We start from the raw sequence: 17,189 nt of genomic DNA, 5'->3' as shown, positions 1-17,189 counted from the left end.
TAATTTTGGACAGGTCACTCTCTTGATAGTGCCCATCAAGTTAGGATGCAACCGAAGAGAATACGAGCAAAGGTTCTGCAAATCTTCCTAAATGCCAAGACAGTCCTTGGGCGGAGCGCTGGGCAGCGTGTGTGGAGGCATTAGTGCAAGAAGGGCCATTTGTGGTCAAGCGAGCAGTCTCCTTCTTTTTCTCTCTGGTTCATTGCCGCTCCTTAGGTGACGACGACTTGCCATTAGCAAAGCAGATCAGGTCGTGTGGAGCAAGGTGTAGCTGGACTTGTGGGCCGTCACTAGGAGACTCCATCAGGACTCACTGCAGACCGAAGATGTCGTGTCGATGGTTTGCAGTCTATGTCATGACATCAAAGTTACACATCGTCTGCTACAGTCTTCAGTGACTTCTCGCTGCGCAGGTATCCGTAGCTTCCTTCAGCGAGCGGTGCGAGTTCTGCAGGATTCTAGCTTGACCTGTGAGCCCTAGTAACTTGTTGAAGACACTACTGAGCCATTTCCATAGCGCCTTGATACTTCCTGCCCGAGCGACCCATCTGTACGCGCCGTTGTAATCCCTTTAAGGCCATCGCTACCGAAATTTCAAACAAGAGATTTCTGCTAAGGTCTTGAGGATACTTCACAGCGCATGGTTGAATTGCCCGCAACAACAGCCAACTATGATCATGTGGAGCCTGAAACCCTTGCCGTTTGCTATCGATATCAACATATTGGAGCTTCATCTTACTCCACTTACGGTGATTTTCATGTTCGCACGGTGTTCGTAGATCCTGATACGGACTCCCTTGCTTGTGGACTAACATTCAAGGCTCAGATGCTACAATAAAGGAGATCACATCCGCCCCAATAGCCTTGAACACCGGGTAAATCGTGTCGACGTACGCTCCAAAAGTTGGCCGAACCTCAGAGAAAGAGTAATGCGAGCATGAGGCAGTATTGATCGAATTATATTTGATACCTACACCTGCCTGACGCCGTCTGGTCTATCCCCTCGCTCAGTGCATGCCTACTTCAAACATGCAGTTTGATGCCTGTACTTGAAATCTTGCGACCTTTCGACACAATAACACCCTTGAACTAGGCGTCTTTGGCTTCCGTTGACACAAGGCTCAGAGCCATGCTGGTAGATCGCCCGAGTCTCATGGCCAGATTGGTCGACCCAGTGGTACAACCTGTACGACTCGAGCAAGGTTTCAATTCCAACAACAAAAGGAATTTTCTTTATCATGAAACATGAGCATACACAATGGACATGTTGGAGCTCTTACGCGGCCCTAGACCACGGTTACACAATATTTGGTAGACTCATTCTGGACTCTGGGGGCAGAATCCTCCTATATTGACCAGAAAGCTTGTGTCAGAAATGAAGAGTCTATTGAGTGGCTATACGTTTCACAAGTCAGCTGTGAAAAACCAAGAATACTTTGTGATCATCCTTCGTGGACTCAAGGCAGTCACTCCAACTCTCTGCGGGGATTGAAAAAGCATCAAGGGGCCGCCCTCCTCTCGAGGGAGAACATGGTCACGGACAACATCTCACTCCGGAACGGAAAATTTCTAAAGCGTACATGAGCACCTACAAGTTCCTGAATCACCTTCCATGTCGACTGTACCGGAGATCATTCCTCATCAACAAATTTTCATCCCGAGAGAATCTATCATGACTTATCATCAAATCTTCCATTTCTATAAGGTACCCCATTCGGGACCATAGTCCGTTGAGAACTAGTATATAATACTCTCTCTGCCGCCAGACCAGCTTTTTGGCCTATAGATGTAGGGATAGTCAGTGATAAGAATACGTCATCTGCACTCTGCAGTCACCAGTAAGACGATTCCTTTTTGTGGCCGAACGCTTTGGAAACCGCAGATACCATCGAGAAATTGCCTCAGCTGTCCTTCGAAATACCTTGTCTGGTATAATGAAAAATCAGCACACTCCCAAGAAGAAATGCTGCAAAGGTCAAGGAAGGCCTTCATGGTCGTAGTACTTGAGACTAATCTTAAATTCTGGACTTCAGGTCTTTGACTTTTAAACGCCATGAGCGATACGTATATCCGACCCATAAGAGTGACGAAATGTAAGGTACAGACACAACGATCGGCTAAACACTTCTTCCAGAATTCACAAAGATGGTGGAGAGACAGCAATGTACCGCCAACAATCGTTGCAATCATTCAGGTTTGTCAGCTTTGTCTCATATTGGCCACGTTTGATAAGCTACATCGTCTCGCGTTTGACGATCTTCTTGAAGCTATACTTTGTTATCTGCATTCAATCACAATGGAAGGGCGGCACTTCGCGGTCACGGATAGTTTCCATACATGAAGGGAAGGCTCTTTCGCTCATGGAAAGATCCGTGGTTTTGTGAACGGAATGTCTTTGATTACAAACAGTTATACCAATCGTTGAACGAAAACGTGTGCCTTGCCTCATTCAACATGCCATGTCTAGGCGAACATCAGTGATACCTCCTTGCCGGAAAATCTGAAGGGCTGAGTACCAACCTTTACGTCATATTTCGGCGTATAATATCTGATTCAACACAAGATTGCTATAATTTGGGCTTCGTTGTTCCAGTGACCGAAGAATCGGGTGGCCGGCCAACGAGAGGCTCACCCCATGTATTCGAAGAAAGGATCATAGATCTCATCAGACTGCCAAGCAGCAAGAACAAATCAATCGAAGCACTTGCAGTCAGTTGGCTGCATCTTCACTTCCTCAAATTTGGCCAAGCCGACCACAGAAATCAACTTAAGACAAGATTGAAAAGGCCAGGACATGTAGCCCTCAAAAGATGATATCACTTTCAAAGTCTATCTGCTCACCCTGCTCACCCTGCTTAGAATAATCCAAAACATCATGAGGCTCTTCCCGTTGATCGAAGAGAACTCTCGAGACCCATGCCGGGTAGACATAGAATTTGTAGTTACGGTTGGGGCAATCGAGAAATATAACGGTCTCTAAATGGCTACCCTGGTCTATCGGCTAATATGAACAGGTTGACCAATGGTATTCCCAAGTTGATTAGTGCTCTCCATCGAAATGAAAAAAGTACTACTCTACCAGTGGTCTTCTCGTCCCTAACCGCCCTTCACAATGTTCTTCGAGTCTTGTGAGAGGGCCTTGGAGGTGAAGTTTTCGGATGAGGATAATACGGATGGTCGGCTTGACCCAGATGTACAGTTGGGCCGGAATGTCAACGTAAGAATGCTGGGTATTGGGACTGAGAGTTTGGGGTTTGAGTCATGTGCCGTTGATAAGTGTTGAAATGTACTTCTGCATGACTTACTCAAAATCAATTTATTATTGGCGATCACAACATGCTTAACGTTGTCGTCCCTTTGGGTATTTATGAAGCAGCTGGTTGCAGTGTTTCTCTTGCATGTGCTATTCCTTGTTTAAGCAGCTTGCAAAGCGATTTGCAGCCAGTGGCAGCAGATTGATGAAGCAAGATATGTCGCTCTTATAGTGACCACGACGCCCTAGATAGTGATAATTATATGGGTCCTTCAGCGGCTTGCTTTGGCCAACAATATCACGACCTACGGTTGAAATCACGCAATGTTCAGGGCATCACTTTATCTTACGCTGCAACTTGACTGAGCATATCCTACTATTGCATGATTGCCATGATGCTGGAACCTTAGCTTGGCTGAACTTATGCAGCAAGGCTGGTAGTATCAAAGAAAATCTAAAGTATGTAGCAGATGCCGCATACCCGCAGGTCTCTTCAGAACGAGCCTAGCATCGTGGTCTCCATCGATCAGACTGTAATTATATCTGGCACGAGAGTCTCGAGGGCGAGCTGGCACATTCACAGGATACTCGCAAAGGCCCTATGTTTCCTCCATCAGAACATTGATCGCGCGGGAGACACAAGAACCACGCCCCTATCATACAGGCCAGATAGCAAACAAGTCATGATTAGGGGTTCCCTTGTTTACTACCTGTGGCACGCTGCATTGTCCTGCATACAACTAGCTAGGATGGTAAACGAATATCTTGGCAAGGGATAAATACGGCAGATTAAGGTAGCCAACAACAGACTAACGAGTGGCGAGTGTTTGTTACATCGTGCAGGAAAATCTCGGTTATTTATCTGACACCAAGTTACCTCCCCGTTCTTTTCGGCGTGACTCAACGCACTCATTCCTCATTCTCTGATCATCTCATGTGCAGACGCTTTCCTCTCTTACAGACACCAAACCAGAGATTTCATACTTCCTCTGGGTGGAATCTAAACAGCGTTGAGGGGTAACCTCAGTCCAAGGGCCAGCTTGGCTCACGTCCCTCATTTCAGCTTCGCTAGTCTTGTCGACTGAATGAACCATGACCAACCCTACCCAGCTCAGCTATGATCTGGGTTTCGTGATTGCAAAGACTAACGACTCTTATGGCCGTCCCACGCGGGGAGACCCACATGAATTTCAAAAGCAGATCAAGAATTACATCGATTTGCCTGGCAACAGGGGTCAATCTGCCGAGAGAATGGCAGCTACATGGCTGAACAGCAATTTTCGTACTTTTGATCACAGAGAAGATATTGGCGTTCATAGAACGTGGACCGAAGACCAAGATATGTGAGTCTTCAAAGTTCATTGGCTTGAGAAATTCGCCCGCTCATCCTGGGCAGTATAAAAGAAAAGTTTTTCCAACTTTTCCGACTCATCGGGCCTAAAGAGCCGAAGCAGTTGGGTACAGGATATTCCTCCGGAGGGTACAGCCAACCTCCTCACCGCAACACTGGTTTTGAGAATTTTGCCCAGCCTCGACTTCGAAATGTGGGCGGAGTGGATCTTGGTGAAAATGCTGGGCCACTAGAAAGGTATCAAGTCTAAGAGTATATTTCGGCCATTTTAATGATGTTCAATAGGTTGGCAAAAAAAGATGCAACACTTATTACCTCAATGCGTCAAGATGGTTGGGACGCCAACTTACCCCAGGTTTTTGCATCCAAGAACGCCCTCATCAACGCGCTCCAAACTACGGTGAACAATTTGAGCCACGACAAACTTCCAGGGTCACTTTGCCTAAGCCCGAACCGGCTCGAAATTCGTATTGGGCTCTACCTCACTACCACAACCCAGAAGGTCTTCGCTTCACAATTCATAATACAAGACAAACGTGGTGGGTGGGCGATCTTTGAGGACGCGGATCGGAAGATGACAGGACGATGCATTTACGCAATGACCAACTCAGGAAATTCCCAATTCAAGAAAGGCTATCATGGGTGGCTCGGTGGCTTTCAAGGTTTCAGCAAGAAAGCGATTGCTCACACTGAAGGGAATTATGATTTCCATCCGAGGGAAACTCAGGGCGAATCAGAAGGGAGTAAATTTGCATTCAAATCTATGTTGAAGTTTTCAAGCCATACTAACTCATAACCAGGCGTCAACAATGTCGATGGGCCAGATACTGAATTGACGGAAAGTGATGATGGAGATGGAGAGTTTCCGGGCTTACCCTATGACACTACCATCTCGAAGAAGAGCATGAGATCTGGAGCCGGTGCACGGAAAGCTGGCGCAGCCTCCTTTCATGCAGGAGCGAGCATACCGAATCGTTCACACTCTGCAACAGGACGAAGTCAAATTAGTCCTGCCGCAGATGTGCAGAAATCTTACAAACGAGTTCGTTCTGTCAGTCCTACAGAATCGTCAATGAGGTTCAATGGCTCCGCAGGGGTCCAACATTTCCGTCAGCAAGGAGGAGAGAAAGCACTGAGCACCTTTCTTCATCCAAATAGTCACTCAAGAGAGGTCTCACCGTTACGGCAAGATGCGCACAGAAGTGCTGGTCCTACCGATCTTGATACCTCGTCCACTAGCCGCGCCTTGGAGACTATGATTGATAGAAATCTACATACAGTCATGACTGCCAACAATATCGACGCATGCAACGTTAAGATGTCCGATAGTCTCAGCACAGCTATTGTGGAATGGGGACAGATGTTGGACCTCGCCGAGAACTCATTGGACATACAAAAGCGACTGTCAGCTCCAGGATATCGGGAGAACATGAATGCAATCATGAGCTCTCGAGCTTCCCGAGAGGACATGAAAAAGGTCTACTTCGACAACAATAACAAGCGTGAAGCACTCATGAACGTCGGTGCTCCAGCTGCGATTGCCAAACACATCTTTACACATGACCACGACCTCGACAAAGTCCCCTCTCTTCTTTCCAACTGGATAGCTTCAGCGAGAAATGCCAATGATCCAGTACAATGGGCTCTCTCTGAAGATGACTGTACGGACACAGCTAGCACGCGCCGACCTGATACTAGCTCGTCTCGCCGTTCAGGTCGACCAGAGACCAGAATATCTTACGAACAGCCTGTGAGACGCCAGGAGGTTTCAACCACGAGAATGGAATACCCATTGATCTCCTGGCAGGGTCTTACATGAAATTACATCAAACCTTTCCTTTCACCGAAGCAGCTTGCGTGAACAGATGAGGAGCAGTAATTGATAGAAAGGTGATTTTCGGGCTTCTCATGCAGTGACGATTTTGATTTACATAATGGAGGATCAACACTTTTGCAGTATATGCGTTGCGGTTGAATTGGTAAAGATCTCGGCCGCGAGAGGCAAGTACTTTAGTCAACCATACATAGTAATGATGTCAATATCATCAAGCAAAGGCTGGTCCAACATACTACTGACGTATAGCGTTTGCCATTGCTGTCATCTGATTCCGTCTTTCTCTGCGACCCGTAAAAAATGCTGCCTCCACGCTCCCTCTCTGCTAATTCAAGGTCTTACTTTGACAAAAATGATAGGCTTACACTATTCAGACTCTCGTTTCCTCCTTCAGAATTTAATTTCACTTTAGGACATCAGTACTAAAGTGCATGATTTCGGTCTTCTTGAGACAGTTGGAGGATTCCATTGATACAACGTCGGACCTGAGGCCATGCGTTGGCATTCATTTTGGCGAATTCGAGGCCGACCATGTTGGAGTTTCGATTGCCTGTCGTGTTTATCTGGGGAATGGAGCTGAGAGGTGACTGCCAGCTTGTGAAAGTGACAACAGTGAGATTAAAAATTGCTAGGAGTCGGGATATAGATGCTCGGTACATGCTTGCAATGGGACAGGGGATGATGTGATGAATTAGACTGGAAAAAAACTGGCGTTCATCAATAAGAGTCCTGCTCAATATGCTTCTGCAATGCTTCGCAGCAAGCAATCGATCATATACTGTACTGAGTCTGAGCTCTACGTCGCGTGTTGCAAGTCTAGACGATCGATAATTACATGCTTTTAAAACCAGCGTAAGCAGCTATGGAATGCTGATTCTACCTTATGTCATCGCAGAAACATAGCAAGCAAGTGCTATCTATTCACACAGTCATGCCTATGCCACTAACCAGAGGTTATGTATTATGCATCTAGTTTTTAGCATCAGCAAGCGAATTTTGTATGATTCAGCTGATAATCCCATGGTGTAGCATCAAATGCTGGGTTCCGCGATGGGATAGTTTTCAAACAAGCCTAGAGTTGATCCTCAGTACGGTACTTGGTAGACTTTTTCTACACAAAGCACCGCTGGGGACCAAATTTTAAGCTACAATACTCGCTATACATGTTCAATGGATCACACGAGCGTTAAACTCAACTTGGAGACACAGGAATCGAATTACTATTATTTAAGGATGCCTACAGAGAGCCTGGCCATCCAAGCACAACGACGTCTCACACAACCACAATCTGACCATACAGATGCCATACGAGATGATTCGCTGGGATGGGGATTGTTTGATAGCACGGCAAACTCCTAGCATCAGATTGTGGTAAACCTAGGCTAAACCTAGATGAGCGAGCACACACTTGACACTTTTAATAACAAAAAGCCGTCCATGGCCCGGCGAACTTTCTCTTCACTGATACAATTGTTTGTGTTTACGCGAAAATCATTCTCAACGACGGACGATCCATTGTAGCAGTGACTGCTCGAATGCAAAGTTTGTTTTCACTTGCTTGTCCGTCGCTCTCATACGAACAGTCATCAACAAACAATGGATCCGACTCAACTTTGTTACGATATTGGTTTCGTCGGTCTACAGACCGAAGCGCCGGGGAGCCGCCCCTCAAGGGGCTGTCCTCACGACCTTCAGGATCACATCAAAGATGCCATTGCTCTGTCAGCACACAAGTATACGCATTCAGACCAACTCGCAGACGCATGGTCGAACGAGAATTACCACATTTTTGACGATGCTCAACCTTTCAATTCACACGGAATATGGAGCAACGACAATCCTCTGAGAACATGGACCAACGATGAAGAATTGTGAGATCCGAAAGTTTATACCCACCGAAAATTTTGTCTGCTTAGTTGAAATAGCATCAAAGACAAAATTCGGGCTCTTTTTTCAGGTCTTACCCCTCGAAAGCCGAGACTATCGAATGCGGAGCTTTATTCTGGAGGATTTAAGCAGCCTGAGCACGACCGTATCGACTCACAAGAGATCACCACAGATGCGTACCCGCGAAAAATGACAGACATAAAGGTTGCTAGTACGGCCGGACCCATACAAAGGTATTTTAAATAAGCAAAGCACGGCATCATTCGAACACTGACAATGAACAGGCTGGAGAGAAAGGAGCCAAAACTTATGGATGCTCTTCAACAGAGCGGATTCAGCGGTTGCCTACCCCGAGTTTTCCCTTCCAGAAAAAGCCTAATTCAAGCAACTCGAAGATCGATGGAGGAGATGAAGCTCGATTCTCCTCCTGGATCAATCGAACTCAGACCCGCTAAGATCAAAGCTACTCAAGAAAAGGAGTATAAGACACGGCTTGTTCTTGCAACTACGAATGAGGAAGTGGTCGCATTACAGCTTAGTTTTTCCGGCACTTCTGGCGGGTGGGCTATATTCGAGAAGTCTGATCTAGACATGACGGGTCGCTGCATCTACGCGATCACCTCACGTGGAAATTGTCAGACAAGACGGGGTTACCATGGATGGCGAGGCGATGGCCTCAATTTCTCTCTGGATGCTATTGCTCATAACGAAGGCGACAGTAACTTCCGGCCAAAGCAATTGAAAAGCAATTGTCCAGATGGTAAATCTGCACACAGGCTACTACAGCACCACAAAGAGTGATACTAAGGCGTCGGCAGGATCTAATATCAACAATCAACCAGCGAATAGGTCCGAAAAGAGTAGCGATCAAGAATCTAGGGGGCATCGCCAACGACAAGGCACAAGCCAGCTTGGAATTCAAAGCGACAGCGTTGACTTTGAATGGGGTCCTTCACCATCTACTCCTCGATTGTTTAATACCAAGGTCCAATTACCCAGTCATACATCACCTGCACCATCTCTGGCCAACCCTGACCATCTGCATAGAGATGTGGCTCAGGGGTCGCTCAAGCGGCGCTATTCTACAGTATCCCTGAGACCGCAAAATGAGTCCGACGATAGCACAAGCGATCGATATTCTCGCCAAGCCCAACGTAAGAAAGGGTCTGAAGCTTCGCGAGGCTCAAATTTCCGGACTCAAGAGCCTTCACCCAAGCGGCACTCTGTGCGCGCGAACGTTGGCTCTTCTTCAAACACATACCGTGCCTTGGGCACCATGGTGAACAATAATTTGCAAGCTGTCACTACCGGCAACAGCCTTGACTCATACAACCTCCAATGCCTCGCCAGCCTTGCCAAATGTATTGAACAATTGGAAAAACTGTCGCCACTCGCTAATCAATACGCAAAGCTTGCAAAGCGAGGTCTATGGCCCGACCATCAGGAGTCCATAGAGACAGTTCAGGATTCTATATCCGTGCAAGAAGATGCCAAGGAAGTCTATGATCAGATAATGAATAAGCGGGAAGCACTCATTAGTACAGACTCCTCTATCGTCACTGAGCGCATCTTCACCCACGACGAGGACTTGACCAATACTCCTCCTTCTCTCACTGAATGGGCTTTTTCAGCGAAAAGCGCCCCTGATCTCGTCGATTGGGCTCTTTACACAAACGCGGGACTGAATGTGAACAGCTCACGCCAACCTGATACATAATTCTCTGACAGGTATTGCGAAATAACTTCAGCAGCCTCGCAAGGCAGCTCAAGATTCATGGACCCTTGTTTCTTCTCTTTTGTGGAATGTTCGAACAAGTACGGGCATTTCTTATTGTGTCTTTCTGGTAGCAGCCCACGGGCCAATATGAGTGCTACACGTCACCAGCTTTGTTTGAGGTAGGTTGAGTACGTCTAACACACATTCTTCGACTTAGATAAAGGATAGCAGGAATGACAGTACATGCTGTAGAGCATAGTAAGGGATAGTCATAGGAGGATTAGCTTTCAGTGGTACGTGATTAGGCGAGAATATGCAGATATGCGTGCACATTAGTGGTAAACCAAAAATTCGTATCAATCATTCCTAGAATCTTTCTGTTCCGCGGAGGCCTCTCCATCATGCATGGATTCTTATGGCTGTTGTTATTGTAGCTATCTTAATACAGTCGGCGACACAGCTGGTTCGTGAACTTTTTCCGGAGAAGTTGAGCTCATTTTCTGGTCAGTTTATATTATATTACAATTGCATAGGACGAACCCAAGTATTACCCCTAGCATGTTTATAACTCGAAGCCTGCATGAATTATATCAATTCATGCACCTCCTTCAAAGGTAGTTCCGCGTGTAAACTCCTTCCTTCGACTTCGGAAATAGTTTGGCGGCCTCCGATTTCAACGGGATTACGTCCCTTCCTTGCTTGCTCCTCTTTTATCTTGATGCTGACCCATTTTCTGACATGCCTGATTCCAAATATTAGAAGACCTAGGAAAGCAAAAAAAGCGAGGGTTGCAACGGTGACGATGCTAGCTGTAGCACCAGAAGATAGGCTTGAAGAGGATTTCGAGATGCTGTCGCTAGGGGATGGAGTTGATGTTTGTGTTGACGAAGGCGTGAGCTTAGTCGTCCGATTTGAGGACAGATCTGAGGCAGGATTCGACGCACTAAACGCAGTCGATGAAGTCGATGCTGACACAAAAGAAGAGGTCCTTGCTGTCGCGGGGAATGAGCAGGCTATCCGCATAATCAGGTATCAATCGTATTCTCACCTGCAATTGTGGTGGATGCATCAGCTTTGCTGGAAACAAAACTCAGAGGGGAAGTCGCAGCAATACGATTGCTAGGTACAGATGAAGCCTCGATCGCGTTGGCTTCTACCGCCGAAACATTCGCGTAGGGATTCGGGACATAGGTGATGCACACATTGGTTTGACCCTTCTTTCGCGTGCAAGCTTCGTATTCTTCGTCGCAACACCAATCTACCGTGCTCTCTCTCAGCTAGGATGACTTAATCTGATGCGCTCACTTACGTGTTTCCCCAACTGCGCATGCAATTTGACCCGGACCCGGCGCTTGGGAGGAAGCTCCTGTGCACTTCCTACCGTTGCCCCAGCAGCCGCTGGATATCATGCATATCGTTAGTCTACCCAAGTCTATACCAATTCTTTTAGTGAATGACGAGAGAATACGCACCGAAAAGCAGGACAACACCATAGACTACTGATGGGTTCAGCATAAGCACATAATCCTCCATTGGCCGTGAGGTTTGTGCATGATAAATTAATATTGTTGATCGAGCATTCGTCTTGATTCTGACTTATGAAAAACTCCACGCATTGCGATAGCACTGCAAGAGACAGAACAGGCAGTATCCAAGTTGCGAGGGAGCATGAAGACATTGGAGAAAGAGATGGAAAATCTGCGGCAATGAAGCATACGCATGCTTCCCCCAAACGAAACTGATCTTCACGCAAAGACAGATTGCAGGACCACTAATGACAAGGCTGGGCCGAATCTGGGGCGGTGACATATTTTGCTGTACTGAATAAGCCTTACAGTGACAAGGGGCCAACGTCGTATACGGGGGGCGAAGCTAGCATTTCTGCGTTCGTGCCGCTTGTGCAAAAATTGCCACCTGCGCAGGAGCACCGCCCAATTTCGAGCGGCTGACTCTGCAGGCTGAGTCTGGCATCAGCATTGCAAATCGAACATTAACATACAGATTGACCGTCTTCGTGGGGTCTGTGGTTGCCACTGATTAATAGCTGGTATAGCCTCTCTTCAGGGAGAAATGCTACAATGCCAAAGGCAGCAAAGAAATCTAGTCACTTCCTGCACGATGGTCGTGGGAGCATCTTTGCGTTATATCTTAGAATGATCGACCAGCTTCGCGAAAATAGGTGGAGAGAGAAAAAGGCAAAGGGCAGACCAGCAAGAGGCAAGCAGATGAAGGACGAGAAGAAGGGACCGGCGAAGAAGCCTTTCGGGGTGCAAGCTAGCAGATCTCGAGCCAAACCCTCCATCTGCATCTTTTCCTAAAAAAAAATGTGACTCAATGTTAGACCGGTCGGATTATTGGGCATTCGCAGTCGACTTTATCTCAACGCTGCAAATATCTTACCGGAAGATAGTTCCATCAATATAGCCTAATTGCAACGATTTCTGCTGGCAACATTTGTCAATGTTGGGGCGAACAACATTGAACCAGAATATGGGGTAAAAGGGGTATTTTAGAGCCGCTGGAAGAGAAACGTCGAGAAGCTAGACTCTTTTGTCATGAAAATAAAGAGAATATATATTGGTGTAGCGATATGACCTACTATTGAACAAAATTCCCTATAGATTGAGACTTCGATAGAGAGCTGACTCAAAGGCGGACAATACATAGTATTTGAAGTCAAAATCTTGACCTAGCCCTCGGGTGCTAATGAAAAATCACACTCTCTTTTTACCCTTTAACTATATAAGAAAATTTTTGCGTATAAGATTATTTGAAAAAGAAATAGCAATATCTTTCTTATAGTATAGTTTTTATAAAATCGTTGCGTTAGCTATCTCTAACTATTATTATAGATTTTAGAATATAATTTTTATTAGCATAAGCTAAGCCTAGTAAAGGATCTAGTTAGACTAGGGGTTAGTGGGCTAAAAGCTTATTTCGCCTAATCTCTTAGGCTTTTATATAGTATTTTAGTAGCTTTTATTCTATTATTCTTATAATTATTTCTATTAATTAAAAAGCTTTTAGAATAAGACTTTAAGTATAGCTAGTTTTTATACTAATATAATATTATAATACTTTACTTTTAATTCTATTACTTAAAATTCCTTTCCTTTACTATACTATCTTTTTAAAAAAAAATAAATACTTAAAGCTTATAAAATAATAAATAGCTTTATTACTACTAATATTAAAGTTAAAAAATCTATAAGTAATAAAAGCTTATAATTATAAATATTTTCCTCTTAACTTATAATATAATATACTATTACCTTAAATATTTTATTAATAAAATAAAAATAATAAGTAATATAAAGCCTAACTTTTTAAAGCTAGTTATAATTAGCTTTTTCTTTTCTAGCTATCCCTTAAGTACTTTTTATCTATAATTATAACTTATTAATAATATTAAAAATAAAAAACTTTTAAATAATAATAAAGATCTTTTTAAAAAACTTATTATAGCTTAAAACTATTATATACCCTTCTTATTAAAGCTATTTTATATTCTTTTTCCTTCTTAAATATATTTTTTTATATACCCTCCTTATCTAAGTTATAAAATAAAAGATTTCTATAAATACTTTCCTATATAATAAAAGCTATATATAAGCTTTATAAATATATTAAATAGTAAGTAGCCCTCTTTTTCTAATATAATTTTAAAAGCTAGATTTCTAAACTTAACTTTAAATATATTAAAGAAATTTAAAAAAGTATTTTCTAAGCTAAAGATCTTTTTAAACTTATTAATAGCTTAATTATATAATTTATAAAAAATTTAACTTCTAAAGAATTTAATATTATATATAATATTATATATAGCTTCTTAATTTATAAAAAATTTTAATTTATTTTACCTTTTAAAATAAATATATAGCTTTTTATAAAAAGTTATTAGATTATAAATACTATTTTTAATTTCTTTTATTATATTATATAAAAGAATTTATTAAAGTTTTTAATAAATATTATATTAATAAAATAATAATAATATAATAAGATAATTTAAAATATTAAGTAAAGGCTAAAGCTAATTTAAAATATAAATAATTCCATTAAAAAACTAGAATTATAATTCTTTTAGCTATTTTATTAATAACTTTAATAAAGCTAAAAAATAAGCAAATTTATTATAATTAAATTAATAAAAAAATTTTATAAATTACCTTACTATTAATAATATATTTATAGAATATATAAAGATAGATATAAGATAATTAAATATAATAATTATAAAAATAAAAATTATTAAAATTTAAATAAAATTTTAATCCTTTTCTAAGATAAGGTTTTATATTTAAAATAATTACCTATAATTCTATCCTTTTTAAGCAATATTTTAAAAAGATTATTATATTCTATAGCTAATACTACTAACTTTCTTTTAAATAGAATACTACTATTATTATATAATAAGTAAGTATACTAGCTATAAAATTATTTAAATAAATACTATATATAATAAATCCTATAAATTATAAAAATAAAAGCCTAAATAGGTTATAAAGGTTCTAACTAGTTACTATTAAATATACTTTACCCTTTTATAGTAATAGATTTAAAAACTTTTATAAAAGATTAAAAAAAATAGAATACTTATTACTAGCTTCTAAAAATAGCTATAACTCTAACTTTATTTTATATTTCTTCTCCTTTAAGCTTAGTTATAAAAAATAATAAAGGATTTAAACGAATTTATAATCTATTATATTTAAAAGGTAATTCTATTAATAATTTTATTAATATAGATAATAAAGCTCTTAAATATACTAAGTTTAATACTATTATTAATATAATACTTAAAATAAGCTTTAAAGCAATATTTATAAAAAAGGATCTTTTAATATTTTTTAATATATATTAATAGTAATAAATAAGTAATAACTTTTTAGTTTCTACTAGAATAATATATATTAAACTAACTATTATTTCCTTTTTAGCTTAAAAATAATATTTTTTATTTTTAACCTCTTTACTAAAGGCTTATATTATATTATTTTTTATAAATTTTACTATTTTATTATTTTATATTATTTAAATAACTTCTTTATAGTTTTACTAGAAAATATTAATATAAAATAATATAATAATAATTTTAATACTATCTATAAGGATTTTAGCTTAATTATTAATATAAAAAAATATTACTAAGTTTTTTAATAGAATTTTTAAGTATTAAAATTAATACTATAAAGATATATATTAAATTCCTAGAAAATAAATTTTAAAAAGCTTTAATAAAAGTATTTTATATTTTTAATAGGAAATTAATTTTATATAAAAACTTTAACTTTTTTATTAAACTTTTAACTTTTATTATAAAAATTATATAGCTTAGATACCCTTTTTTAAAATATATATATAATACTCTTATAAAAAGGAAAATATAGTATAAAGTTAAAAAAAATATTTATTTAGATTTAAGATAATAAAATACTTTATTATTATATTATAATAGTTATTATTTTAAATATATTTTAAAATTCTAATAAAAGTTCTTCCTTTAATTAGATACCGCTTTTATAGAGGGTTTTAAATACTTCTTACTTATAAACTTTACTAAACTATTAACTTTAAAGTTTATAATTATAAACCCCTTTTAAGTATTAACTCCTATAAATATTTAATTCTAAAAAGTATTTATAATTTTAAATATTTTAATTTAATAAAAAAAGCTATTAGTAAACTAGATTATATATATAATAAAAAATAATAAGCTAATTTACTATAGCTATAAGAAACTTTTATAAAAAAAAACTAGTAATAGCTATTATTAAGAAAGTGGCCTTATTTATTATTATTTTTAATATTTACTTAAAAATTAACTAGCTAGTATAAAAAATAAATATTTTAACTAATAATTTCTTTTATTTCTATTTTAAGAAAATTACTAATAATTATCTTTAATTAATAAGCTTTATAAAATTATAGCTATATTAATATTTAAGCCTTTTTATTAATAATTTTAACTTTTAATTTTATTAAAGCTTATTAAAGTTTTAACTATAGTTTAATAAAAAATATATATATTATATATATAAATATATATAATAGCTACTCTAGGTTCTATATATTTAAAAACTTAAAACCTATTATATTAATAATAAAAGAAAATTTATATAAATAATTTATTAATTATTCTTATTTTTAAATTTAATTAAAAATAATAAAAATATATTTTATAAAAATAAAATTAAAATATATAAAATAAGGATTTAGTAATAGCTACTTTAATTATAAGTTTTTTAGCTAGTTAGTTAGATATATAATTAATAAAATTTATAAAACTTATAATAAATATAATATTAAAGAATAATAACCTATTACTAAAAATATATTAACTAAGATTATCTAAACTTTAGATATATTTAGATTTAATAAAACTTTATTATATATTACTTTTTACCTAATATTTATAAGCTTCCTATATTTAAGTAAAATTATATATAATATTAAAAACCTAATAGTTGACTTTTTTTACTAATATTTAATAAAGTTATTAGTTATCCTATATAAGAAATACTTTATATTAGAACTCCTAAGCTTAAAAAGTAATTTATATTAAAAAGGTATTATTTTATATATTATTAGAATAGATAATAATATATATTTAATTAATTTACTATATTATTTATTTTTATTTATAACTTTTTAAGTAGATTTCCTGCTATTTTAGCTATTTTTAAGCCTATTTATATAAGAGATTATTATTAATAAACTATACTTTATATTATAGAACTATAGCCTATAAAGCTATTATTTAAAATACTTTTTTAGAAGAGGAATAGCAATTTAAACTAAAAGAAATAGCTTATTAAATTATAATATTTAGTTCCTAAGCTGCTAGAAGTTAGAAGTTTATACTTATTATATTAATTTTTTATTAAATAATTTATTAGCTATATTTAGACGCTTTTTATTACTTTATATAATTAATATTAAAAAGTTATATTTTTTAGCTTTACCTTTTTAAAATAGTTATTTAACTACTAGGTTTAAATATAAGTTTAACTAGCTTAAAAGTAGCTATATAGCTTTACTAGTAAGAGAATTAGTTTTTAGCTAGTATAGATACTTAGTAATAAGGTTTTAAGACTTTTAAGCTTTAGGCTAATATAATTAATATTAAATTTATAACTTATTA

At 38.3% G+C, this 17,189-nt stretch overlaps 2 protein-coding genes across 2 annotated transcripts; both read left to right on the top strand.

Annotated features, from left to right (window-relative positions):
• Positions 1 to 4,345: 4,345 nt before the first annotated feature.
• On the top strand, positions 4,346 to 6,423 carry KY384_008577 (uncharacterized protein; the record flags this gene model as incomplete). Its single annotated transcript, XM_044817065.1, has 4 exons — positions 4,346 to 4,596; positions 4,650 to 4,841; positions 4,890 to 5,347; positions 5,405 to 6,423. The coding sequence occupies 4 exons, from the start codon at positions 4,346 to 4,348 to the stop codon at positions 6,421 to 6,423; spliced, it is 1,920 nt and encodes a 639-aa protein (XP_044666430.1).
• A 1,611-nt stretch (positions 6,424 to 8,034) lies between these two features.
• On the top strand, positions 8,035 to 10,042 carry KY384_008576 (uncharacterized protein; the record flags this gene model as incomplete). The annotated part of the gene is given in 4 exon segments (XM_044817064.1): positions 8,035 to 8,309; positions 8,364 to 8,558; positions 8,610 to 9,085; positions 9,102 to 10,042. The coding sequence occupies 4 exon segments, from the start codon at positions 8,035 to 8,037 to the stop codon at positions 10,040 to 10,042; spliced, it is 1,887 nt and encodes a 628-aa protein (XP_044666429.1).
• Positions 10,043 to 17,189: the final 7,147 nt, after the last annotated feature.

The sequence above is a fragment of the Bacidia gigantensis genome (assembly GCF_019456465.1).
Source record: "Bacidia gigantensis strain McMullin 20006 chromosome Unknown contig_295, whole genome shotgun sequence".
Classification (NCBI taxonomy): domain Eukaryota; kingdom Fungi; phylum Ascomycota; class Lecanoromycetes; order Lecanorales; family Ramalinaceae; genus Bacidia; species Bacidia gigantensis.
The sequence above is the reverse complement of the archived record's forward strand: the minus strand, read 5'-3'. Positions and strand labels throughout refer to the sequence as shown.